This window comes from Contarinia nasturtii, unplaced genomic scaffold (genome assembly GCF_009176525.2).
Source record: "Contarinia nasturtii isolate CC-2019 unplaced genomic scaffold, AAFC_CNas_1.1 Cnas_scaffold_187, whole genome shotgun sequence".
Lineage (NCBI taxonomy): Eukaryota > Metazoa > Arthropoda > Insecta > Diptera > Cecidomyiidae > Contarinia > Contarinia nasturtii.
In genome coordinates this window covers 6,792,367-6,818,045 of record NW_022197544.1, presented here as the reverse complement: position 1 = coordinate 6,818,045, position 25,679 = coordinate 6,792,367, and the positions used below count along the sequence as shown (strand labels likewise).

Here is a 25,679-nt window from a genome sequence, read left to right as displayed (position 1 = left end):
TGTTTGAACTATTGTAAATTGTATGGTATTGATTGGCGTTGAGTCTTCATTGCTTGATGTTGATAGCGATGGACTGATGTCATAGCCGCTGATTTTATGCGGCATCTCTTGATGTCATAATCGATCATATTTTACTCGTGTTTTTGTCATTGTTGGCGGTGATGATGACTCTTCAACGGTATCTTCATCGGCACTAGCCTCAGAAACTAACAAAAAAGAAACTTCATTGAATATTATCAGTTTAGATTTGAAACCATCACTGTGTTACACAAACACATATGAAAAGCCATTTTAAAGAAATCAAAGCACATTAACTACAGCACGGTACATATCTACTTAAAAACCAAAAAACAAAATATAAAGAAAGAAATAAACCATAAAAATTAAATTCGATTCAAATCAAATCAGTTGCCAATCATTTTGATAATGGTGTCAATGAAAATTAACGAAACAAAATAAAAGTAACAACATTATTTTCCTTTGCATTTGTGCTGGACCAAGTATAACACTCGGGACGAGAGACACAGGCACACACATATAGAACACTGTACAAATGAAGTTCACGAACAACATCTAAATTTTGGCCAAGATGATTCTCTACAATACCTTCCCTTCGTACCTTCCCACGTTTCTTCGCCATCTTCCGTTATCGCATGATTTTTACTGCCCGAATCTCGTCCATCCAAACCATGAAACACTAAATCCATTCGAGAGTCTAACGAAAATTGCTTACCTATTTGGACACATCAATATGGTAACAGACAGTGCAGTGACAAATGAAAGAAGAAAGAAAAACCATTCATGTTATTCGATGGCAAAGCATTGCAAATCGAAACGTTTTAGCTTTTCACCCACAGATGGAGATACGCACACATATAAAGCATCGAAATTAAATTTAAGTATTTATGGAGCTGCCCAATCATTTTTAATGACTTTTTTTTTGTGTCACGATACGAATTTTATTCAATTTTCAAATAAAATCATGAATTTATTACCTGACATCAAAATTCCTCGAACACGTCGACGCATCGCCGGCGAATTTTGACTCTGATATCGAAGAGGAAACAATTTGCAAAAGCAAAAGAGAAAATGAAGGAAATATTCGCATAAATGAAATATGTAGCATGTATTAAAATGGGAATATAATCAAATTAAAAATAGAAATTCGGGATAATATCAAACAAAAAAGTGTGTGGTATCGAGTGAAATGATCACCGCTATTCGAATGCCAGCATAAGTTTTTGCCAGAAATTCATCAGCATCAAAAATTGCGGCAAACGATCCGTTCACAATTTTCGGTGACATTGGTGAGTTTGCAAGTAATAAGCTTGAGCCGAAAGCTTCGTTCTTTTCCCGGGTGTCTAGAAAAAAAGAAACATTATGAACAAATGTATGCCATGAAACACTATTAATCGATTGTCTATAACATTTCGACTATTTATCGACAAATGATGTATGATTCAATTTTGATGACGAAAATATCATTACAAAGAATTTTGAATTTTGTCATTTTTTTCATTCGTTTTTTTTAGCAGTGTAAGGTAAAAGCAAAGATCACATAGCAAAGTTTTAACTCTAGACTTTTAAAAATATGAAAAGCTTTTGAAGTAGCTTTTACAATGTATCGCTTTCAAAAACAAGATTTCAATTTGATTCAATTACAAGCCATTTCAGCCAGTAGCTAGAATTGTTTGTTTCTAAAAGTTTATTTTTTGAAAAATCATCTTTCTAAAAGTTTGCTTTTTGCAATCTCGCTACAAACTAAGCGAATTTAGTGACCATTCGATGAATTGCAAAAAAAACACCTTTAAGATGAACGCGAGCACGATCGGTGATGTGGATGTTGAGTTCTTCCAGTAGTTCGGTTGAAACTTTCCGAATTTCGGCCCAATCCTTAAGCAAATCATCGTTAGAGGTGTGCGTTGATGTAACGGTAAATCTGTCCGAAAATAAAATTATATTTTAGATGATGAAAAAAAAGAGAAAACCCGAACGGTAGCGAAATAAACGAAAAAAAAAATGAAAATCACTCAAACATTTCATACCGAATAACATATTTGCCTTTAAGTGAAGCCGGTACACAGTGTAAGTTACCGCGATGATTCAAACGCTTGAGCAAACGTTCCGTTAGATCGTTTTCACCTTTGATCCGGAATACAACCATGCCTAATATTGGTGCAAGCACCACCACAACGACAACCATTTTTTTTCGGCGATTATTTAATTTTCATTGAAATGGAAATGTATATGTGCCGAAAAGAGAGAAAAAGAGAAATACCACGAGGTTAGAGTGCATATATGCGGTCATCAACCGTTAAATAAAAAGAGAAACAAATAAATTTATATCAAAAAAAGTTAAAAGTTATTTTCAATTTACATAATCCGAAAATCCGCATTTCGGTTTTTAATTATGTATATAAAGTCTTTTTTGTTCGTGCTACATGGAGATAAGTGATCCATGATTTTGTTGATTGCTATCAATCAGTGTTTGTTTTTCTCTCTTTCTCTTTATTTCGTTTTCAATTGATTGGGATTGAAAAAAAAAATAACCACAATAATTCGTATACATACCCAAATGTCTTGGTGCTGGAATCTCGAATCGGTTATCGGCCAGAACAAGAGCTTCAAATTTTTGCGCTAGTCGAACGCCCTGCAAATAAATGAATGAATCAAAACAAATTGACGCAGAACAAAAGAAAAATGAATCGTGAAACAACAAACACATCAAACAAACGAATATCAGAATAGTACATGTGGACTAATGGTTTGAATAAGAGCATCATTATTATTTTCGCTTACCTCGCGTATATGCTTTTGCAGACCTTTTATGCCATAATTTCGCAAGACAAACCACAATTTCAATGCACGAAATTTTTTACTCAACGGAATTTGCCAGTGCTAAAGCAAACATTTAATAAACGTTTTGACCAGAGTATGTAGTGTTGTTGTTGTTGATTTTTGTTTTCATTTCAGTTGCAAGCGATGCCGTTGAATGAATACAGCGTTTCAGAGTACAGAGAATTAAAAAAAATCATAAACAATTGTTATCTTTCCGTATGAATCACATTAAAATGTTCGATGAACAAGCGGTAGATTTGTTTTGTGCATTAAACTCAAGTAATTTACCATGTAATCGATAGCCAGTCCTGTTTAATATAAACAATAAATACACACAAACACAGAATTTAATCAGTTAGAACATGAACGGTAGGTTTTATATTCTCTTTCTCCGTCTGAATTCGAGAGAGATTCAGGCTTGGAGAGTGAAAGAAAACCAATTTTTAATGTATTACAAACCAACCTGAATTTTCGTGCTGCAAATAGAGCGGCTCAACATTAAATGTTCTGTGCAATGCGCAACTGTTCTTCACCCTGCAAAATAAATAATAACTTATGATGTTAACGCCGATATTTTTGAGATTAATGCACTCTTTCGATCACTTTTCATTGGTTGTAGGCCAAAATTACGTATTCTCCAGCTGACGAAAAAATGTTCACAAAATTCAACAAAAGCAAAATTATGCAAAATCTATACTATTGTAGTTTTGCATTTTAAAGAAGAAGAATACTAGTTATGAATACATATATGCGTCCTGTCAGAAATGAAGATCAGCTTGCGAAAATCTTTCAGAAAGAAAGACAAAATGTGAGTGAGTTACTGCTACGTTTGAGATTTTGGACCATAATCTAATATTTTCAGTTTCGTTTTGCTCAAGGGATCAGACATTTTTTTATTCAATATTTTCACATTTTTATTCCTTTGCTATGCTTACATTACGTTGAAACTTCGAAGTTTTGAATTTCATATTCTGAACATTATTTTATTTATTTCACGTCTTCGCCGGGCCTATCATTGTGTTTCATTTGAAAAACCATTAGTACGAGATAAGACTTTATTATATTCACTAAAACATTGTAATTGTTTGTGATTATATTAAAAAAGAACCTCAAATATCGGGATTCCCCATTACGTGAATTCTTTACGATTTGTTGTTTTAACATTGTCGAGTTCGAGCGATAAAAAGCTGACGTGATTAGCTTAACTCACGATGCTAATAAATATTAAAATCTAGAAATCACGAGCACACAACCATGCATAATGGTATATAAGCTTGAACATCGGTGACAAATCATTATTCGCAATCACAAAGTTGAATAGTGAAGAGACATTTTTTGAAGTGAAATACAGAACGAGAATAGAGAAAATGGTTGTTAAATTTGGATTTGTTTTGGCTCTTGCACTGACTATATTCATAGTTGCTGACGGTGAGTGATTTCAATGAAATTAGTTGTAGAGCTGCTTCATTTTGCAATCTAATCAAATTATTTATTGTTTTATTTTTATTTATTATTTTTCAGCTGCAACACCACCACTACGTTCGTGCAGAAACACAAGATGCCCAGAAAATCAAGTTTGTACATATTGTGGCGAACAGCCCTGCAATACGTATACTTGTGATAATCCAAATGGATTCAAGTGCCAGAACTGCAATCAAAACCACATTTGCGTCTGCATTGAAGGCTATGCCCGCGTAAATAGATCCAGCCCATGCGAACCATTGAAATGCAATGAATAAACAGCAATTAAAAAAACCAATATATCGAAAATGAGGTTGAACTAAATATTTAAAGGGGATTTCAGAACAAAATTCTTAATTGAAAATCTAAATATATAAAAAAATTATTTTTTGACTAGATTGGATTTTTTTTTTTTGAAATAACTTTACATAAAAAATATTTTGTTTGGACTACAGTCGGAATGCTATCAAAATATATACAATTACACGAAGAATGAATTCTATATATGAAATTTATTAGTTTTATTGTCTACCAAAAAAAGCCGACATCATTCAATAGAATTCTCTCAAAAACTCGTAATAACATCGAATTCAAATGAGCGAGTGATAACGAGGAGAAATTTGAATGGCGATCATTTGAGCATATAAGTTTTTTTCGACACTTTTATATACGTTTCAACCACTCGTTTATCAAAGTTAAGATTTAGAAGAGAAAAAAAACAATGCCAAAGATGCAAAAACCTGTTTAACACCATCACTTTATCGCCACATCAGCCATTTGACCCGTTTGCATTTTGCGCAAGAAACACAAAAAAAAATCCAATGCAATTCACAACGATCCATGTGCAATTGCATTTGATATGCAGTCAACCATCATTTAAACATACTCTCTCTTAGCATACGATTGTATACATATTGCCAACATCGATAAACACCGCTAAATGGCCATATGAAATAATTTAACGGGATCTGATATGAAAAATTTCATGCATTTAATTCATACAAGACTATCGTTTTATTTTATCGCCAGTTCGCTCTACCAACAGCTTAACAGTTTATTTCATTATCAAATTAGAGAATGCGAACTCTTTTTCTCCCTCTCTCTCTCTCTCTCTCTCTCTCTCTCTCTCTCTCTCTTTCTCTCTTTCTCTATCTCTCTGATTAATCGAAGGAAATCGGAATCAGTTTCAATTAATCAGCATCGATATGTAAAGCGCAGAAAAATCTTGCAAAATGTAACTGATTTTCTAAGTATTCGCATCAAAATTAATAGAATGTGATTCAGAATGAATACAGTTTTATATCATTTCTCCCCGTTTAAATTTTATCGCCTATTTTGAATAACACAACACAATGAAAAAAAGCACTCACATCGAAGAAAGTCTTCATTGAAATCACCGTATGGTGGTTAAACAGTCTAACAGATGTTTTATTACAAAAAAAAATCTGAATCGAATCATAGATGATGACTATTGAAAAACCGCAACTCCCTAATGTTTGTAATGTTAATTAAAAGCTTTTCACATTACCATATGGTAGCTACTGCTACCGCTTTTGCAGCTGCAAAATCAACAGAAATGCAAATTACAAAGCCATTCTTCAATCAATTAACTCAAAGTGGCTTTGAAACGCAATCATATTCATACACATTGAAGTAAGTTTAACAATGAAAAAAAAATATGATCTGTTCCATTCTGTTGTTTCTGTCTTCTTGCTGGAATCTATGCAAATTATGTTGATTCGTTTGCTTTGAGAATATAATATATTATAAAATACCTCAGCACTTCAATCTTTCGCTATTTTCTTTTGGGTATTTGCGCTATTTACAAAGTCTACAATGGAATTTATCGCTATGTGATTCATAAAGAGTGAGTAAAAGAGAGATAAAGAGAGAGATAGCTTCACGGATCATTTGAGGATATAATTTTGAGTTTATTTTTCTAATAGAAGTGAATTGTGGAGTAGAGACGTTAGTTCCGAGCGAAATACTAAACAAATAATATTAGTATAATTCGATAATTATCAATACAGTTATTTAATTGAAAACAAATGAAAAAGAAAAAAACGATGTTTTTTTAGAAGGAATCAAACTGAGAAAGAGAGAAAAATAGCCTTTCATTTCGTTCTAAAGCGCACTTAATTTCGTCCAACAAGTCCTCTCGACATCTTGTATTCGATGCGAAATACTGAACAAGATTGACTTTGAGCAGGTACAGAATAAAATGACGTATATCAATAAAGATACACACTCCATTTACATACATATTGGTTGTGAAGAAAATAAGAATGTGGTCAAGAATGGCTTGGATTGGCGTGATGCTGCTGGTTTTAACAGTCAATATGTGTATATGAGAAAAGACCAACAACGATGCACGCTATGTACCGTTAAACATATTGCCAAGATGAGCGCTCGCGCGCTTATTTCGTTCTCGATGAACACGAATAACAACGACGTTTTACAATGTGTGTATATTTTTCTTTGCGCACTGATAAGAGGCCATAATAATAACAAAAAATCACGTACGGACAGTATAGAGCATGTTGTTATGAAGATCAATGATTCTATCATATTGGCGCACAGTTGTGTAAATCGGCGTATTGTGTATATTTCTTTGTTTGGATTTCGTTCTTCATATTTATTGGCAAAGTCTTTCTCTCTGTTTCGGCTTGTTTTACTTCATTTATCTTCCTTATTAAATTTAATTGAATCGTATGCGGTAATAAAAACCAACGCTCTCCCAAGCAAAAATATGCAGGCACATCGTAAGCATGCGTGAAAAGTTCGAAGATTTAAATTTGAATCATTTTTTTTTCGATTTTTATTTTTTTTTGAAGAATATTACGAAAAAATATTGTTAAAAAAATGTCGGGCCAATCATTTGAATGACCATTTGTTATGGCAGCTTGGATATTTTGCTCGCTTAACGAAACGAAATCTCCACTCCTTTGAATTTATGCAGTGAGAAGAGGTTGATACGTAGGCCGAAAGATAATTCGCTTGAAAAAAAAAAAACGTTGTTACTCGCCATTGGCTGTTCTTGTTTCGAAAAACGAATTGTTCCTGTAAGCTTGTTAATAAACTCTCTATCTACCTACACTGCATCTCCGATCATTTGATTATTTCTGAAATTCGAATCGACGTGTTGACTGTTCAGTATTTTGAAATCTCGTATCTCGTAAATACAATTTGAATTTTTTTTTAAATCCAAAGTTTTAATTCTTTAACTGTTTTACAACTTTTCGAATATTTTACACACCTCTTCGATTTTGACGTTTTGTTAATTTTTAAAAAAAAAAAAAAAAAAAATGGCGGACCTTAAATTATATTGAAGGAAGTTCAAGTAAAATTTCGAAAAAGTCAATCGTACGGTATGCCTTGCCAATCGAGAGAACCAAGTACTAAATCATTAATAATCATGAATCATATTGAAATTTAAGTGTGTTTTCTTACCACATGGCCGTGCAATCGAAATGTACCATAAGCCATTTTGATGGGTTGAATGCAATCGAATCGGCTTTTTCGATGCCTTTCAACCAAATGCGATATTCTGGACAAATGAATGCACTTCCAGCATATGCAGCATCAACATGTAACCAAATTTTGTGCTCCATACAAATATCACCAATCTTAACATATCGTTTACGCATTACGATTTTTTGTTGTTCAGTTGTTGTTGTTGTTTCGTGTGTCCGAAGCAGAACCAGAATTTTAACGCACCAGGACGTGATACGGGATGACGGGAAAAACGTGTATCGCCGAAAAAAAAATTGAGAACGAAAAAAGAGAAGAGAAAAAAACACAACGAATCAAAAACATACATACTGAAACTGTATAAATACATTTTCATTTTGGGGTATAAGAATCTGCATTTTAACGGTACTCTTAATGATGATTTCGAATATTTGGATGTTTTTCGTGTGGTACCTTGAAATGTTATGTTTTTGTACTGTTGATAATGATAATGCGAATATATTTAAGTCCAATATTACCTCATTCAGGTTGTCGAATGCACAAGCACCAGTGGTCCCAAGTGTTGCACACACCTAAAAAGACGCCAACAATAACAAAAAAAAAAGAAAAAAATATTCTTTTCAACAACAGCAAAAGAATGTTAACCATTACAAACAGTGTTTAAAGTTTATTTAAAATAATTTATCGAAAATTGCAACCATATTGGGGCTTCATTACATGTAAATGACACTGTTTAAACTGTACAAGAAATTGAACCATAAACGAAAAACGCGCGCACACCGGAAGATTTGCGTCATATGAAGCGCGCGTCTTGATCAGCTCTCTTTCTTCTTTATTCTTCTCGTGAGTTTTTTTTTTGTTGGTTTTCACACTTCTGCACTTTTCAACATTCAAGTACACTTCAATCGCCAATTCATTGACCATAAATGAATTCACAAATTAACCGTTTGAATAAATTACATCTCAGGCCGAGATTCTCTCGAAAGTGCGCATTTCAACTTCAAATACTTCAATTATATGCAATTACCTAAATCGATGAAAGAATTCGCAAAGAGCTGGGATTTGCGCTTTTCTACAGGAATTTCGTATTAATTATTGCATTCATATATCATTAAATCAAAATAAGTGCTTGATGATGGTCGGTATTGTGGCGGCGCATACAACTCAAAATCCAACCAATTCAGCAAATCTCTTTCATACGTTGAAACTCTTTCTTTCTCTCTCTCTCTCTTTCTCAATATTTCTCTTTCTCTTGCTGGCGTGTTTACACTTGCTTTTTTCTTTGTGTGTGTGTGTGTGTCAATTCTGAGAAAAAGAATATGCGTTTGAAACATTGATTGTTAAAGTGCAAAGCAAAAGAAAGAGGTGGCTCTGAAATATGAAAAGTCATTGAAATGAATGATTTTCCTTTATTTTTCTTTACATTCCGTTCAAATGCTTATTACTTTTATTTTGCATAACAAAAGTCGATTTTTATTTGGTGTTTGACTCGGCTATGAAATTTGGTTGTTTTTCTTTTATTCTCTCTCCTACATCTGGACGTGGCGCATTTTAGTGCGCAAAACAAACAAAAAATTGTGAAATATTACAGAGAGAATATACAGTTGTTTAATTATTCGAAGGGAAGCACAGCACGTAAAATTATTTCACCAGTGGTTTGCACTGATAAATCGTGAAGAAAAAAATATAATAAAAGAAAGAGGGAGAGCGATCGAAAAAAAATCCAGCAGTGAAACAAGTGAATTATTAACCAATTATGAGAATCGAGGTATTGTGCGAGTTAATGCATGTCTCTTATACATATATATTTTTGTTCGTATTCTAAAATAAACGCATGCTCTTGATAAATCGATGCCTTCGTACAGAATAAATAATTTCTTCGTTCTCTCTATTAAAAACCATTAAAAATCCATTTTCATTTCCGTGTGTAATCGTTTTTACCGCGTGCTTGGTGTTCACAACTTAGCTCACCAGTCAGTTAAGAATTAAATAACTACTACAGAGACTTTGGTTGTTAATCGTTATCAATTTAAAAAAAAAGTGTTGTACATTAATCCAAAACAATGCGAATGACAACAACGACAATGTTCTTGAAATGATTTGCTAATGGGCACCGTTTTTTCGTTAATTATTTCTAAAGCACTTTTGAATATCAAAGTCCAGAGAATGCAGAATTGAATTGCTCGAAATAATCTATCCGTGTATTATTTACAATGCGGTTGTTTTATTTTCATTCGGATCAAATAATCACAATCCTTGTGCTAGTGTTTCAAATCAACCGCGCGCACATAAACACAGCATTCATTAAAAGTAATAATAAAATATAGACGCGTGCGCATATAAATTGTATCTGTGTCTTTGGCATATATATATAGTTTTCAAAGCAACAATCTATAAATGTTCTGTGTATATTTCGCCACACAAAACCATCAAATAAAACACAGATAAAAAGAAACAATATTGGAAAACAGTGTGCTTTGTTTTGAGATAGAACGCGCCCATGGCGCGCAAATTCATTAGAACACTAGTTCCGGCAGAAACACAACAACAACCACAAATAATAATAATAATGATAATACAGTTGCTTGGGAAAATATTGAGGAGCGCGCATACCACCTTTTATGATATGCCAATAAAAAACACACCATTGAACTGTTAGTTGGAAAACACACAATATATGCCCAATACAATGTGTGTTCATTATTCGTCGAACGCATAACGATAAATTTTCTCATTTGGTTTTTTTTTTCATTTTCCTCTCATTCTCGATTCAAAATCCAAAAGAGATTTAGCCGCTTTGTCTAAAAACAACAAATAACTAATTATTATTCATTTCTATCATGTCGCCATTCGAACTCTCTTATTCGATATTAATTAACTCTCGTGGGAATATGCATGAAAATAGCTGTGTGCGCGTATTTGTGTGCAAAATTCAATTCACTGAGAGCGAAGCGACAGAGCGGAGTGTGAGAGAGAATACATCCCAAACAAAAATACAGTTGCATATGCTTGAGTTGAAACTATAGGAAAAAAAGGGCACACAGACAACCGAACGAAAGAAGGAGACGATTTATGGCATAACCGTAATGGAGCTGGTGAAAACAACAACAAAAAAATGATGTAAACGAAGAAGACAAAATTTAAATCACATCCTGATACTGATACAACCATACACTTAACAAGAGTATAAGCGAGACCGTAGAGTCCAGAAAGTATTTTTAAGTTGGTTAGTAAACAAGAATAGAGAAAATAAATCGGATTTGTCAACTGCCGCCACAAGAAATGTTCAACTGAATGAACGTAACGAATGGCACTGATACAAAAAGAGCCACAGCTCTTTGCGCAAAAAAAATGAATAAATAAAAAAAGGCAGCAGCAACACCAATCGACCAAGAAAACGAAATAAGAGAATGAGGAAAAGAAAAGCACACGAGGAGTGAAACGAAAACCGATTTTCTTGCCTTTCATAAATAGCAAAATCAATAATCAGTACATCTATCGTGTAATACAAAGTCGTAAGCATAAATTGCAGCGCCGGTTTAAATGGTATGTTAATAAAATGAAGGGAGAACGAAGAAAAGAATTTACGGTGATGTGACACCTAGTGTGCGTTGATGCATAATCTATATTACTTGGAATGAGTGAAGCGAAAAAACCGAATACAAGAATGAGGGGGGGGAGAGAGAGAGACAGTGAGCGAACGCAAACTCACTCTCTACGCCCAAACGGACACATGTGGCCACAATTTTAATGCCATCTTGTCAACATGGGAACTGAGTAATAGGACCACATGGAACCGTCAAACGCTTACTCAATCTCCGTTGTGGCTCGACGAACGAGCTCGCGTACAGGCGAACCGATAAAGTGTAGTCAGTAAATCAGTAGGTAAGAAATGCGAAAGGTATGATAATTCTAATGTGCTTCTCTCAATTGTCGATGTGAGAATGAAAACGATGACGATGAAAACATATTGACAACGGCGGCTACGACGGAAAATAGAAAATCCACCAATCCCATGGAATTTTGCTGAAACTGTCGGTTTTTCTTTTCTTTTGTTTTTCATAGATAAATCAAATCGAAATAAAATTGAGTGCAGAATGTGGGCGCGTGTACAAAAAAAATGCAAAAATTCAATTGCATGGCATCTTCATACACGTTCATTCAACGCGTTGGATAAAAATGAGTTAATTAGATTAAAGCTTAGAATAATTAATGGTATTACGAACAGAATCGGCTTAAATTACAACAAAATCCATTTGTTTTTTTTCGCTTTTGTTCGTTGCATTTTTTTGGTCATTGGTATGCACTCGTATTTTGTTCAAATCAGACAAATGCGACCAATTTCGTTTGACACACAGTTTGGGCGTACAGTTGTGTGGTAAGTTTTTTTTTTGATGTTTACTCTTACCCAAAATGGAATTAAGCCAAGTTTTATATCATCTTTAATGGCCTCTTCGAGTGCGGCTCCACGTAATGCCAGATTTTCGTCCGATTCAATAAATCGCATTCGCACTAAACCTATAAATTGCATTAAAATTAATGGCCAAAGTAAACAACAACAATAAAAACGATAATAAATTACCAGTTATTCGAAGAACAAAAAAGAACTTGATTTAATTTTTTTTTTTCATGTACTCACCAATCAAAGCAGCCTTTTCAACGCTCGAATGTGCTTGATCCGAACAATAAGCCACGAGACGTGCATTTATTTCCGAATCCTGTAAGCCGGGTGTTCGTTCATGAAAGCGTCGTATCGCCTGAGTTCGACCGGCCAATAAACAAACTAATGTCGATTCCGATGATGTTGTTTGAATAACGCCGCCACCTTTACTTTTGCCACCGGTATGCAAAAAATCATCGGGCAAACCAATCATTTTTCCTAGCCAATTCATTACGATGGTCTCAAGCTCTGTACAAGCCGGTGATGATGCCTGTGGCCGAATGATAAAACAATATCAAATTCAAAACATCAAATGGTTGAGATTGAATCAAAGGGGAAAAAATGAGATGTTTTACCCATGTGAATCCAAGGCAATTGATGGCATCGGCCAACATATCGCCGAGCAACGATGGTCCGGAATTTAATGCTGGAAAATATGCGTGCATATGTGGACTTTGCCAGTGTGTTATACCTGGCATTATAACCCGTTCAATGTCCTCAAAGATTCGATGCCATTCCTCGCCTTCAATCGGTGCTGATTCGGGCAATAGATTTCGCATGTAACCCGGCTGTACATTTGGAAAAACACGACGATCTCGAATATTTTCCAAATAATCAGCTATATAATCGACCATTTCTTTGCCTATTCGTTTGTTTTATTCCATAGAATTTGAATTAAGATTAAAAACAATGTTCAATGTCTAATGCAATAACAACAAAAATGTAAATGAAATTATCTATATTAAATAAAATACGATTTGTTAATTGTTAGCTGTGAATACAGTGGAAGTTGCAGCCAAACCGAATTATAAGGATATTCTTTTAGCGTAATTTGTGCATACACAATTTGTAAACGATGAACACTCCCATCAACACAGACACCCATATCGATGCGTGTGAAGTAAATTCAATTTGTGCTTGTGTTCTCGTTGTGTTTGTGAATGAATTTTCTTTAAATTGGATAAAAAAAAAACCATAAAATGGATCAACACTTTTGTATTGTCGGTATGCAAAATGCCTGATTTAAGGGGATTTTGCACGGTTTTGTTGCACGATAATATTTAAATGTGTAATCGACGATGACAAAGAATAAAAAGAGAAATAACGATTTTATTTTGCTAAACTAGTATCCATGCCATAGTTTATTATTATCATCCGGTCTGTTATTTCTTTTCACTGTACGCTTTTCAATATACACAGATGAGCATTTCGTCTGCCACCTACTTGCTAGTGCTAAATTATCTGAATAAATATCCACACTAGAAATTGCTGTGACAACGATATATGTAAGATTTACCATTTGCATTTACACAACCCTGAGGCAACTGTCAGCCCAACAAATATACACACTTACTCAATCCACATTCGTATAATAGTGTAATAAAAATGAGCCATCGTGAGCGTGAATGCGAAAAGACTGCGATGAGGCAAAAGCAGTTATAAAATTTATATGTCTTTATTTGCGCGTGGCAATTTCATTTGCCACTGCATTTGCCGTATTTGTATAAAACGAATTTGCAACTAAATATCCATTAACCCGAACTTTGAAATGAGATGGACAAATGAAATTTCCGTTGCTGTTGCTGTTAGTTCTTTTCTTTATTTATTTTTTCTTGCGTACTGTATTCATTCTTCTGATGAGAATAAATGGTGAAAAGGATGGTGTCTTTTTTGGATTTTGCAATTGAACATTTCATCGAATGGAGCAAATTGGTAAAATACATGCGAGAATATTTGATATTTTTTGCTGTGTTTTGCGTGGGTTGATTTGGGTTTCAAATCGTAAACGAATGCGGAAGAAATGGTTATCTTTGGTGATTTCTTCAATGTTTTCTTTTCATTATCGTCTCTTTGTTTGGTGTACTATTGTCGTAATTGAGCTGCATTTGAATATTGCATAAAAATAAATCGTTTAGTAAATTGAATGCATATTCACGGCACGACGCCACATCGGAACAATGCGTTTGGTCTATTGGATATTTAATGGCACAATAAAATTAGTAGTGTATTTTTCCAAAGAGGCGAAGAGGAGGTGGTTGTTTAAACAACAATTTGAATTCACACTCAATTCACAAGAAATGGAAGGCGCGCGCATACACCATTTATGCAAATATTTTATTTATTAATTTTTTGGTTTGCATGTGTCGCGGTTGTAAATTAAATAGAAGATGATAGCAAAATCTACGTGCAAATCGATTGCTTGATCAAATTTCACAGCTCGTAAAAATGTTTACGATTTTCAACCTGTAGCTCAGTTAAAATGACTGACATCGATAAAATTGCATTCACGCACACGGACAGAGAGATAGACGCTGATTTACAAAAGAAATGGTTGTCCATACTTGACTCTCAATATACAAAAAAAAAAATCGCATCATTTTGGAATAACTAATATTTCTTGTTTTTCTTCTCTCACAATGCTGTTCTTTGTTTTCAATCATCGACACAAACTAATATATTTTAACGCAATAAATATTACAAACAGACAACCGAACCCATAATCTCCGATGTACCGATCATCATAAATTCATGTTTACGCATTTGTAGTACGAGCAAATAACTGGAAAAAAGATGAAAGACGGAACACCGTTCGACGAAGAATACAGACAGTCACTTACACACACAAACACACGATCCATCTGAATGGAGTGGAAATGTGGTGAGCGAATGAGAGACAGAGACACTGAACGATTATATTCGGTTCGATTGATAATGGAATGGAAAATCACGCGATCGCACATCATCTTCCGAGAAGTTACGATAAAAAAATAAAAATAAAACCAAAACAAAAAAACCAACTATATGCCTGTAACGACAACGTCGAACTGTTTTGTAATTTTATACACTGACATAAATCGACGAATAACTTGTTCTAACCTGCCCAAGATTGGCCGAATGAGCCAAATCCTCAATAAACATTGAATGTGTGCAGAATATTGCAATCGCATCCAACATAAGAAAAAAAAAACAATCAACAAACGAAAGATATCTCAAGCAGCTAACAAAAAGCTAATAAGTAATAATATAGCTCTTACCATGTTTTCTGTATTCATCGAAGTTCATTTTTAATGCAGGCACGATTTGAACGTTTATTTGGTGTGATTGCGGTCTCTGTGTCTTTCTACGCCGTTTTATTATCGATGAGTTGGTCGATTGGTCGGCCTCTCCGTCTCTATCTTATGTCTCTCTAATATCTTTCGATTATGATTGAATCTCGATCTCTATTGCTGTTATAATCTATCTGCTGTTGTTGTTGTTGTTGTTGTTTTTGTTGCAATTCCTTTAATATGATAACCGATCTCCAGAGCTTTTGCTAGCTCACGCACGCACAATCCTCTTCACAGGTTCAACACAGATTGTAATGCATAGATAAAGTTAAAAAAAAAACACACACACAAATTCAATGACAAAAAAGCATATAGAAATAGCACTAAATAGTGTCGATATGGCAAAAATGTTTACGCATACACACAGTCCTGTCTACTGCCGCACGGCAACTTGTGATTTTTGCCGTCTACACTCACTTCGATCGTGGGTTACGGTGCCGTGCGGAAATATCTTCCAAATATAGTGGACCGATATAGTATAGATATCGACACTATTTAGTGCTATTTCTATATGTTATGGACATACTGCAAAAAAAATAGTCAAAAATTTCCGTACAACTGAATTAATTACAACTGTATTCGAATGGAATCAAAGCAAACCATCAGATCATCACGATTCACACACAATCACTTAATTTGAAATGCGCAATCTCTGATAAGATAAACCAATCTAAATATGGCCAATAAATGTATACTTCTATTTTATTATGTGAAATGTCTGTACACTTTTGCCGTTGCGTATTCGCCGTTGCGAATTAACAATAAATTGAATACACTTGACACATTGTCTGATAACATTGCTAAGAAAATGGATGTGAATTCCATGCAAATGTCATATTTTCTCCCTGGGCGTGATGATAAAATAACAACCATAAAACCAATCTTCGAATAATAATAAAAAGAAGGATATTTTCTTTGAAATCGTTTCGAAATGATAATTTCCATACGTATGATTGGTACAGAGATTTTTCAATGCACATAGAGAGAAAACTCTGTTGCACTTATTCACTTTATGTTTCACCGTCGTATTTCCATAACTGGTGCACATTTGCCATTTCCAGTTGGTCAAAATGCTTCGAACCAATTCAAAATGAGTATAATATGTAAAACACGAGATCGATATTCTTATGTGCGCACTCATATGGCTTGAACAAACCATGACAACAACCAAAAGGTGAAATTATGCAATTTTACTCATTTTACTTCGCGCAATCTCAGTTTATCTTTTTCATTTTGAATGCCATCCCATTGATTTTTTTTGTTTGTTTTTAATTGGTCAACGGATGAGACATCTGTTTCTTTTTTTATCGCAATGTAAAGCAATTGTTTGACACATTTTCTCGTAATGCTGGTGACATTGCTAAAAATAACAAAAATGAATGATTTCTAATCTCTTCCATATACATTGCATTTAATATTCTGAAAACCAAACACTTTTTTATGAAAAAAGAGAAGCCTGTATACGTACGGCAAAACTTGATGCATTTTTTTCATTATTCAGTTTTGCACTAAGTGTAAGAAAAAATCGATTCGAATTCAATTCGAAAAACTCAATGCTATTCTTTTTTCGCTTTAATTCGTATGCCAGATTTTGATCATCGCTGAGTTCTATTTTCAACGTTACGCTTTGTCCAGAGCATCGAAAATCAGTTTAAAGAGAATTAGAGAGAGAGAGATATTTGGAGTCAAAGACTTTTGAAATGTGCTTATAGGCGGTGAACAGATATTGTTTGATATTTTGGGCAGACAGTGAACTCACTTCACAAAAGTTCAATAACATTATAGACATATTGTATGCTAATTTAAATAAATCATAAATTCCAATTTTACTATATACACACAGAAACTTTATCACATGGTCGTGGACTTGTATGAGCAAAAAATTGCTGCTAAATACAACTACTTGACGTGATTCATATTATTTAGCTTTCATCATTTGTTAGAACAGATTGCATCATTTGAATGGTTAATACTTGAAAAAATGACAACACTGACTTCGCATATTCTGCTATATTTGCATTTCGTTCCATTTCTCTCTTCACTCATTTAAAGAAGAATTTTATAATCAATTGAAATAGGATGATTCGTCAAAAATTTGCTTATTCACCCACATAAATATTATAAAATAAAAGACATAAATTGATAGTAAGGAAAGAAAAACTTTTCAAACTTATTGGGCAAAGCAAATGATATTTGCAATGAAAAACTAGGGAAATGAGAAATGTCTAAAAATGTTAGTCGGATGCGCACATCAAAGCAAACTCAAATCGTAATTGACGAACATATTTTGATGCATAACAAATAAATAGATGCTTTTTTCAATGTGATAAATAAATTATACAATGAAGAAATTCACTGCATTCTTTAAATATCTCATGGAAGCTATTTTTAATCTCAATTTTTATCTTATCTAAATTAACCAATTACTAAAATATAACGATTTTGTGTGTGTATTCTGAAAAATGTGTGTCATTCTCTTAAATTTTACATTTTGAAGAGCTAATGAGTCTTCTCGGTCTGATATTTGAACTTTTGATAGATTTTAAATGTTTATCTGTGTAGATTTATTGAAATTAAGATAATTGTAACTAGCCACATTCGTTACAATCTAACGCAAAAATAATAACACACAAAAAATCCTAGGGGGGAGACACCAAGAATAAATTCCGAATCCACTATATAAATTACTAATCCGGCTATTCCACTAATCCAAAAACACAAAAGTGGAATCGAAACTTTTTTTCCTATTCCATGCACTGTTTCCGTCAAAAATGTTAATTCTGCTATTCCACACTATTCCACACTATTCCACTAATCCATCAATAAACGTCAAAAGAAATGTCAAATGGATTTGAAGTGAAATAATTTTTGCTATTCCATGCACTGTTTCACTATTCCACGCGAATCCATTCACATACGTTGCTATTTCATTGAAATTTCTCGAATCTTTAGACTAAAAGTCTAATCCTATTCCACGTGTCTACCCCCTAGAAAAAATCAAGTACAAGTGCGTAATCTCGACATCAAAAACAATAACTACGGTATGATAAAAGAAATAATCTCTTGATATTTGGCACAGTAATTGTATCCACGTGAATTCAATTGAAAAACATTTTAAAACGGATTATACTTCGTAAGAGCACACACATTTCTGTTAAATGAAAATCGTTTGGTGTTTCAGTATACTTTCTTTCAAATAATATAATAAGTTAATTTTTGTCGATAAGTTGTAAGTTGTAATCAATGGAAAATTTGGTGTTAAAATGGAGACGTCCGGAAACGATTGAATTTCCAAAAGTTTGGCATACATTCAAAGTTCGCGATATGGATACTGATAAGCTGGTAGAATATCGAATTCAAGATTTACCATCAGATCGAACCGAAGAAATACTTGAACATTTGGTGGCTAATTTCATTCAAGACGCACCCGTTCTTCAAGCATTTGGTATATCATTTCATTTGGTCTTTCATTGTTCAATGTTCAATTTAAAACTTTTCACACAATTTCAAAAGAGGGTGCAAAAGATCCGAACCTTATCGAAGACTACAAATTGATGTGGCGAAAAATGATTGATCAAAATGTGTCGCTTGTATGTTTCAAAGAGGACTCAAATGAAATTGTTGGCGCAAATGTACTATTTGTGATTAAAAAAGATGATGAAGACTTTATGCAAATGTGCTGTAGAAATGTAAGTTAGTTGACTTTAATTGTCATTGAATATTTCAACGCGTATTTTTTCAGCATAAAAGCCAAATAACAAAAGATGTATCTGATTTAATATTGATTGTGGAGAAAAATTTCGATGTATTCAATCATTACGGAATCAATGAGTACTTAACAAGCTATGGACTATGCGTTGATCGAAAGTTTCGAGGAAGAAACATTGGAGTACATTTTCTCGAAACAAGGTGGAGTCATCATAAGGTTTGGGAACATTTTATTTTATTTAATTTTATTCATTTTACCACTTTTACAGGAAGAAACTATGCAAAGAGTACGGATTGAAGTTAACTCACTCCACTTTTTCGTCCACTTTTTCGAGTAAAATTGCAGATAATGTTGGTTTCGAAACGAATTTCGCTATGAAGTAAATATGAAAAAATGTGTCTCATCACAATCACATTTGGAATAATATTAAATATAGCAATAAGAGCTAACGCTTCCAATTCAAATAAAAATGAAAAAAGAAAATATTTTTTTTTCGTTTTAGATTTGAAGATATCATAAAAACCCATCCGAGATTTGGTCATTTAAAAAACATCAAGAGTAGCGAAATTGCTTTGAAATCGTTGGTGTGCTAAGTGTTCCAAAGTAATTTGCCATCGGAAATTGATAAACAAAAAAAAAATCGGATTTTAATGGGGTCACTTTTGTGGTGGCCCTTTTTCATTTATTTTATTCAACTATTCTTTGGAAATGTATAAATAAAAAAAAAACTTGTTCTTTAAATTTTCATGCTAAAAAGGTGTTTCTTGGAAGAAAAAGGTCAAACTTACTCTTGTTCTTAAATTTGAATTGCACGTTTCACTTCACAAACAAAATGATGAAATAAGCGTTCATTTGATTTTCGTATATTTTCAAATTTTAATCCAAGTCAATTATTTTAAAATCGAAGTGATCAAATGTAATTAAATGGAAATGATTTGAAAATGAAAAGCGAATTTAATACACAAAATAATTGAAAATTGAATAGTTTGTATGAAATAGAGAGAGAAAGAGAGACGGAGCTGTTAAGCGAAAAAAAATGTATTCAAACACACGCTGAAAACTGAACAAATGAAACTGTATGATTTTCTCAATGCAAACGTCCTTTATATATGTTCGCTGTTTGCGTACAGAGGGTGTGAGTGAAATGCTTGCATTATTTTCATTATATTTTGTCATTGTGTATCCGTTTTATTACATGGAAAATAAAGTACTCGTCTTAAAATAAAAGCAATGGAAAATTCTAACTCACACATCAAGAATTGAAAGTATTACTCCGTTCGTCATCGTTGTTCCTTTTTTTGTTTTTTCCCGTTATCAATTTGATGACGTTATTGAACCGCCCCATTGTTAAATTTTCTTAAGCGTATCAGTTGTCCAATCCACAGTTACACTAGATACGATTACATGCGCAGTTGTGCGGTGGCAATTTGTGTCAGCAAGTCAACGAAGAATCCTTTGCTCCTTGTCCATCCATTCCATGTTGTGAGGTTCGTTGCTAATCACAGCTCATATTTGCTGTGATGTAGCGTCGCTGCTGAAATCTTTCGTTTTGTCTCATCGACACCATGTGTGCGTCAATGAAGCATCATTTCAATAAACCATGTCCATAATCATATACCATTTTGTTTCTTATTTTAGAGCAATCTTTACTGAGCAATAATACAGAATAAATTTTGCATCTTCGTTCGGGAACATTAATCCGTTACCAATCTCCATGCAACACTTTTCAAAACAAGATGAACAAAATAAAACAAGAAATTGAATGGATGAGAATGAAAGCGAGACTTCTAATTTAAACAAAGATGTTTTGGTATTAAAATTTGAAAAATGTCTTACTTGCAATTTGATTTTTTTAGATCCCGAAAAAATCGGTGTTTCTGAAACGGAATTAACTTTGATGCTACAGTTTAATAAAATCGTGCGGAAGTCTCCCTTTGATTCTCGGACATTCAATATTTTATATGCAAAATTATTCATTCCCACAAATGTTGCATGATGCGGATCATGCCGAACGAATGAAAAGCAGTGTTAAAATTGGTAAAAAATTCATTATTTTATTTGTGTGAGCTGAAATTCGATACATATATTTTCCATGAATAAAAGAATGATGAATTTGCGTTAAATGTCCTTATGTCACTGAAGCAGCAACAGCAGCACATTACAAAAAAAACAACAACAGAATTACCAGAAACCGAAACGAATAACGTGAATCAATGAGCGTTTCAATCTGTGGCTGTGTAATGCAATATACATTCAGCGATTTAATCCGATGAATGAATGGAATTGTGTTAACTGTAAAGAGAGAAATAAATATGCAACAAATTCAAGACTAGAAGGCAGCTCCTGGTTTTTCTTTCTTTCTTTTATTCTTAATCTGCAAATGAAGAAAAACAGAAACAAACAAAAAAATTCCATGAATTTAGCGAATTATTCGCTGCAATGGATTCTTATCGCTGCTGCAATCGCGTTAAAAATAACCCAACAAACTGGTGATTTTTTTGTGCATCTTGTAGTTAAAATAATTCGAGGTAGGCAATTCATCAGAATTCCATTCGGACTAAGATTCGGTGTCAAAAAAAATGTCGCATTTCGTTTTCACGTTTCATTTATCTTAATTCCAATGTTTTCATTGAAACGGACACCAAACATCCAAACATCGTTCCATCGATAAATATTCGTTTAATGTCAAACATTTTCATTTCAATATCGAAATTACTATACGTAACAGTTACATTCTTATGTAGGGATTTTTGTCATAAAAAAACATTAATTTTAATGTGCCATACATATAATCCCGTTGCCGCGTCGACTGTCTGAATATAAAACGTGTTTTCCTATTTTCCAAGTAAAAAATATATGTCAATTACATTTCTTAATGATGCAACAAGCATAAACTATATTCATTATTCGTAAGTAAAATGTTATTAACATTGAGTCAGTTGTTGTGGTGCGCGCGTGAGCTTATGCCTTGCGCTCTGTTCGCATTTGCAATGAAATGTTGTACGGTGCAGACAATAAAGATGAACAACAACAAGAGATCAACAAGGTGATGTGTACGTAGATCGTATTGGAAAGAAAGCGACTAAGAAAACACCAAGCAAACAAACGAGAGAAAAAAAAAAACAACTCGCACAAACACATTGTGAAGTAGAAATAAAATGTTGAAAGAGTCAGAGTGAGATGGAAACGAAAGAAAAACACAGAAATAAGTATGTAAGTGTTGTGCAAATGATAGAAAGCACATAACACGATCGAAAAAGAAATGCGCGAATGCAGCATACGAGAGAATTGATTAAAAGAATATGAACACACGACGAAAGAGAAAGAAAGAACGACAAGAACAGCTAGCACTGCGACTATGGTAAGAACAAATTCATCAGGTACCGATCGTGAACGAATAATAATAACAACAACAACAACGTAACATGCACACAACAACAATGTTTCGAACGATCTCCCGTGGGCTTGGATTTATTTATTCGTATGAGTGTTAGTGAGTGTATGTGAACGGGAGTGTGTTATTCTTGAGCGTTCTCTTCATTCTCTTCTCGCACATCGACAACACAATATATAGGTAGTACGTTAAACTTTGACTAAAAATTTACCGCTATAAAATGTTCGGGTCAACGAACGTACTCGGGCCGATATTTTATGTATTCTCTCTTGCTTGTATCGAGGCAACATGTATTAACATGCGCTCATGCACGGAACATACACTTACAAACACACACCATCAGCTCAGCTGCTGCTGCTCTACTGTAATGACGGCATTCAAACCATCGAGAAAAGATATGATGAAGAGAACGAAAGATGTTGTAATAACGGCGTTCAACGCACGACACACTCGGTAGAAATACATTTTTTTACGTGCGTTCTGTTCTCGCGTCGTTCGATGTATTCAGTTGCTGATGTTGTTCATTTCGGCTGTGTGTCCCTATGATGTATCATTGTGAACGAATGATAACGAGATTGATAACAAACAGATCTCGTTTCAAGAACATTTTCGAATGGTATTATTTTCTTCTTCTACCTTGTTGGTCGACGTTCTCGATGCAAAACAAGCACTTTGCACATAATGCCGTTTATTTATGAAACAGAACATAAAAAAAAACGTTCGGTGAAATTGTTTTGTATTTGGACGGTGCACATACCACACGTACAGTAATAATTTAAATATTTCCATGAGTCGTTTATTTTCGGCAAATGACACATGCCCAATTCAATTGCAAAGAACCGTTTACCCACATTTTTGTCATCATCATCATCGTCGTCGTCGCAGTTGCTGTCTCAACACTAGCGGCACAATACACACAACGTGCACACAATCTCGATTTCAATTTACAAAATAATACTTTCGATGAAGATTCTCTGCAGCGAAATACGTACAATCAGAACAACCAAATGAAGAGTTACCGTTAGTTACCGAATTATAAAAAAAGAGTATCTTTGTACATACCACAGGTCAATAGCTTTTAATACACGACCAAAACACCATCGGACGGTTCTCGATTGAACAGAAGACAGAACCAAAGACAAAAAAAAGAACGGTGATTATGAAACACTTCGACATTTTTTCGGTAGGAGAATCCATAATGAATGATCACGATCAACAATGAGAGAAGGAGAACAAGATGTACTAAAGTAGAAAAAAAAAATCTGAATAAAGAGACAAAATCGGTTTTTGGTTTTTAATTGCTGTGACGAATGAACCATTGATCGATCGCTCTTTGAATGTATTTCTGAAAGAGCTATCCAAGAAAGAGGGATGCCACCATGAAATTATATTCGAAAAATGATTATGTTTATTTTATTTGGAATTGATTTTGAATGTTGTCGATTAATTTTCGACAACGTCTTTTTCTCGTTTTCAAAGCATATATACATATTCTCATAGAAAAAAGGTGAACGTTTCTTTTTTTTTCTCTCGAAAATATGTGGTTCCCTTTCAATGGCGCAAACGCCTTCGTTGTGGAATTATTTATGCAAACGGTGTGTGTTGCGCCAAACCAATTGTGTAAGTATATGAGGGTATTGCAAAGACATTTTCGGCATCCAAATATTTAAAAACGCTTGCAATCCAATATTTGCTTACTTTACTCGGTGAAGAGTGAAAAAACTCGTGCACGTATGTTCTGCTCGGTTCTACTCACATTTGCATATTGAGTGTACAGTAAACCAAAAAACGAATTATCATTCCCCAAAACAAAAAGAAAACCAAACCCACAGGCTAGTATTGTACTTAACGAGAATAAATGAATTTATTTCGATTGCATAATACTCGATATTTTTTTTTTCGACAAAAGGCGATAAAATATACTAGCAAAACTGAATTGCCAGCATTTAATAAAAATAAAAAGAAGAAATATCGTTTCGTCAAAATGCCATCAAATCAAATGTATTAAAATGAAGTAGTGAAAAAAAATAATGAAATTATATATGCATACAGAGAAGCAGGTATGAGTACTTAAAAGACTTGTTATGTATGGTGCTGTGGGGAATTCGTTCGTCGTGATGATTTTATGTGTCGAACTCTTTGCGTGTGAGTTCGTTTTTTTTCTTAATATTTTTTTTTTTTTGGTGTATCCAAATATTGAACGCATACCGACGACGAACCATCAATCGCATATGTGTTTGTGTGAATCACATTCATTAAAGTTTCTACGGCAACGAAATGAGAAACAAATCAACGTGCTGATTGACCATGTGTATTTTCATTTGATGTGCCTCTCTCTCTCTGTGTGTATGTTTGCGTACGTTTTAAGAACCTAAGATGAAGAGAGAGGCTATTGAACTCTGTTATGTTCGAAATATATTTTTACGTTGATTGCGTCCGATGGCATAATAATCGTTGGTGCCTTGGTCAAGTACCGAAAAACAAAAAAAAAGCAACAACAGCAACAAAGAATGAAACAAATGATGATTCTCGAAGATGAATAGAATGGAAAAGAGATGCAAAGCAACGTTAAATACATGGATTTATGTGTAAAAGAGAAGTCGAGAGAAGAAGAAAAAAACGAACGCGATCAAAAGAAAACGACAACTCAACAGATTTCCGCGTTTTTTTCTACCTTTGTTCAGTATTCTTCATAATATTTCATTAAAAATGATGATTATGCGCTAAGAAAAAAGCGAGTGCGCCTGTTAACCCTATCGAAAATCTACGGGATTAACAGTTTTTCATTGAGCTGAGAATGCAAAGGAATCAACGGTCGAGAGATAAAAGGATGTAAAAAAACAAAACGGAATGAACATTCTATTCGTTGATTGAATATAAAAATCCATTTAAATAATTCACGTCAAAGAGTACCAAGATAAATAATGTAATGTATTAAAGATAACCTATGCTTAACAGGTTGTTTGACGAGAATCAATCGAAATTAACACGTTCAAATTGTGTAACTTATTCTATTGTCACTGAAGCAATTGCTTGAAA

The 25,679-nt window shown here is 33.7% G+C and overlaps 2 protein-coding genes across 11 annotated transcripts; one reads left to right on the top strand and one right to left on the bottom strand.

Moving 5' to 3' along the window:
- LOC116336652 (histidine decarboxylase) lies at positions 1 to 20,086 on the bottom strand. Of its 9 annotated transcripts, none has more exons than XM_031760637.1 (17): positions 20,035 to 20,086; positions 15,466 to 15,766; positions 12,787 to 13,073; positions 12,410 to 12,701; positions 12,179 to 12,288; positions 8,289 to 8,342; positions 7,750 to 7,925; positions 3,302 to 3,372; positions 3,127 to 3,146; positions 2,800 to 2,898; positions 2,572 to 2,650; positions 2,046 to 2,166; positions 1,806 to 1,939; positions 1,216 to 1,361; positions 996 to 1,047; positions 620 to 733; positions 1 to 206 (listed from the first exon to the last, which is right to left on the bottom strand). In XM_031760637.1, the coding sequence occupies exons 2-17, from the start codon at positions 15,491 to 15,493 to the stop codon at positions 115 to 117; spliced, it is 1,875 nt and encodes a 624-aa protein (XP_031616497.1). In that variant the 5' UTR covers positions 15,494 to 15,766; positions 20,035 to 20,086; the 3' UTR covers positions 1 to 114. The 9 variants fall into 9 exon arrangements, with proteins under 9 accessions (XP_031616497.1, XP_031616496.1, XP_031616495.1 ...); XM_031760636.1 differs by lacking the exon at positions 20,035 to 20,086 and adding an exon at positions 16,064 to 16,550; XM_031760635.1 differs by lacking the exon at positions 20,035 to 20,086 and adding an exon at positions 16,094 to 16,550.
- LOC116336654 lies at positions 18,644 to 19,987 on the top strand. Of its 2 annotated transcripts, none has more exons than XM_031760645.1 (5): positions 18,644 to 18,982; positions 19,051 to 19,226; positions 19,280 to 19,446; positions 19,515 to 19,625; positions 19,726 to 19,987. In XM_031760645.1, the coding sequence occupies exons 1-5, from the start codon at positions 18,781 to 18,783 to the stop codon at positions 19,763 to 19,765; spliced, it is 696 nt and encodes a 231-aa protein (XP_031616505.1). In that variant the 5' UTR covers positions 18,644 to 18,780; the 3' UTR covers positions 19,766 to 19,987. The 2 variants fall into 2 exon arrangements, with proteins under 2 accessions (XP_031616505.1, XP_031616504.1); XM_031760644.1 differs by having other exon boundaries at positions 18,645 to 18,982; positions 19,749 to 19,987.
- Positions 20,087 to 25,679: the final 5,593 nt, after the last annotated feature.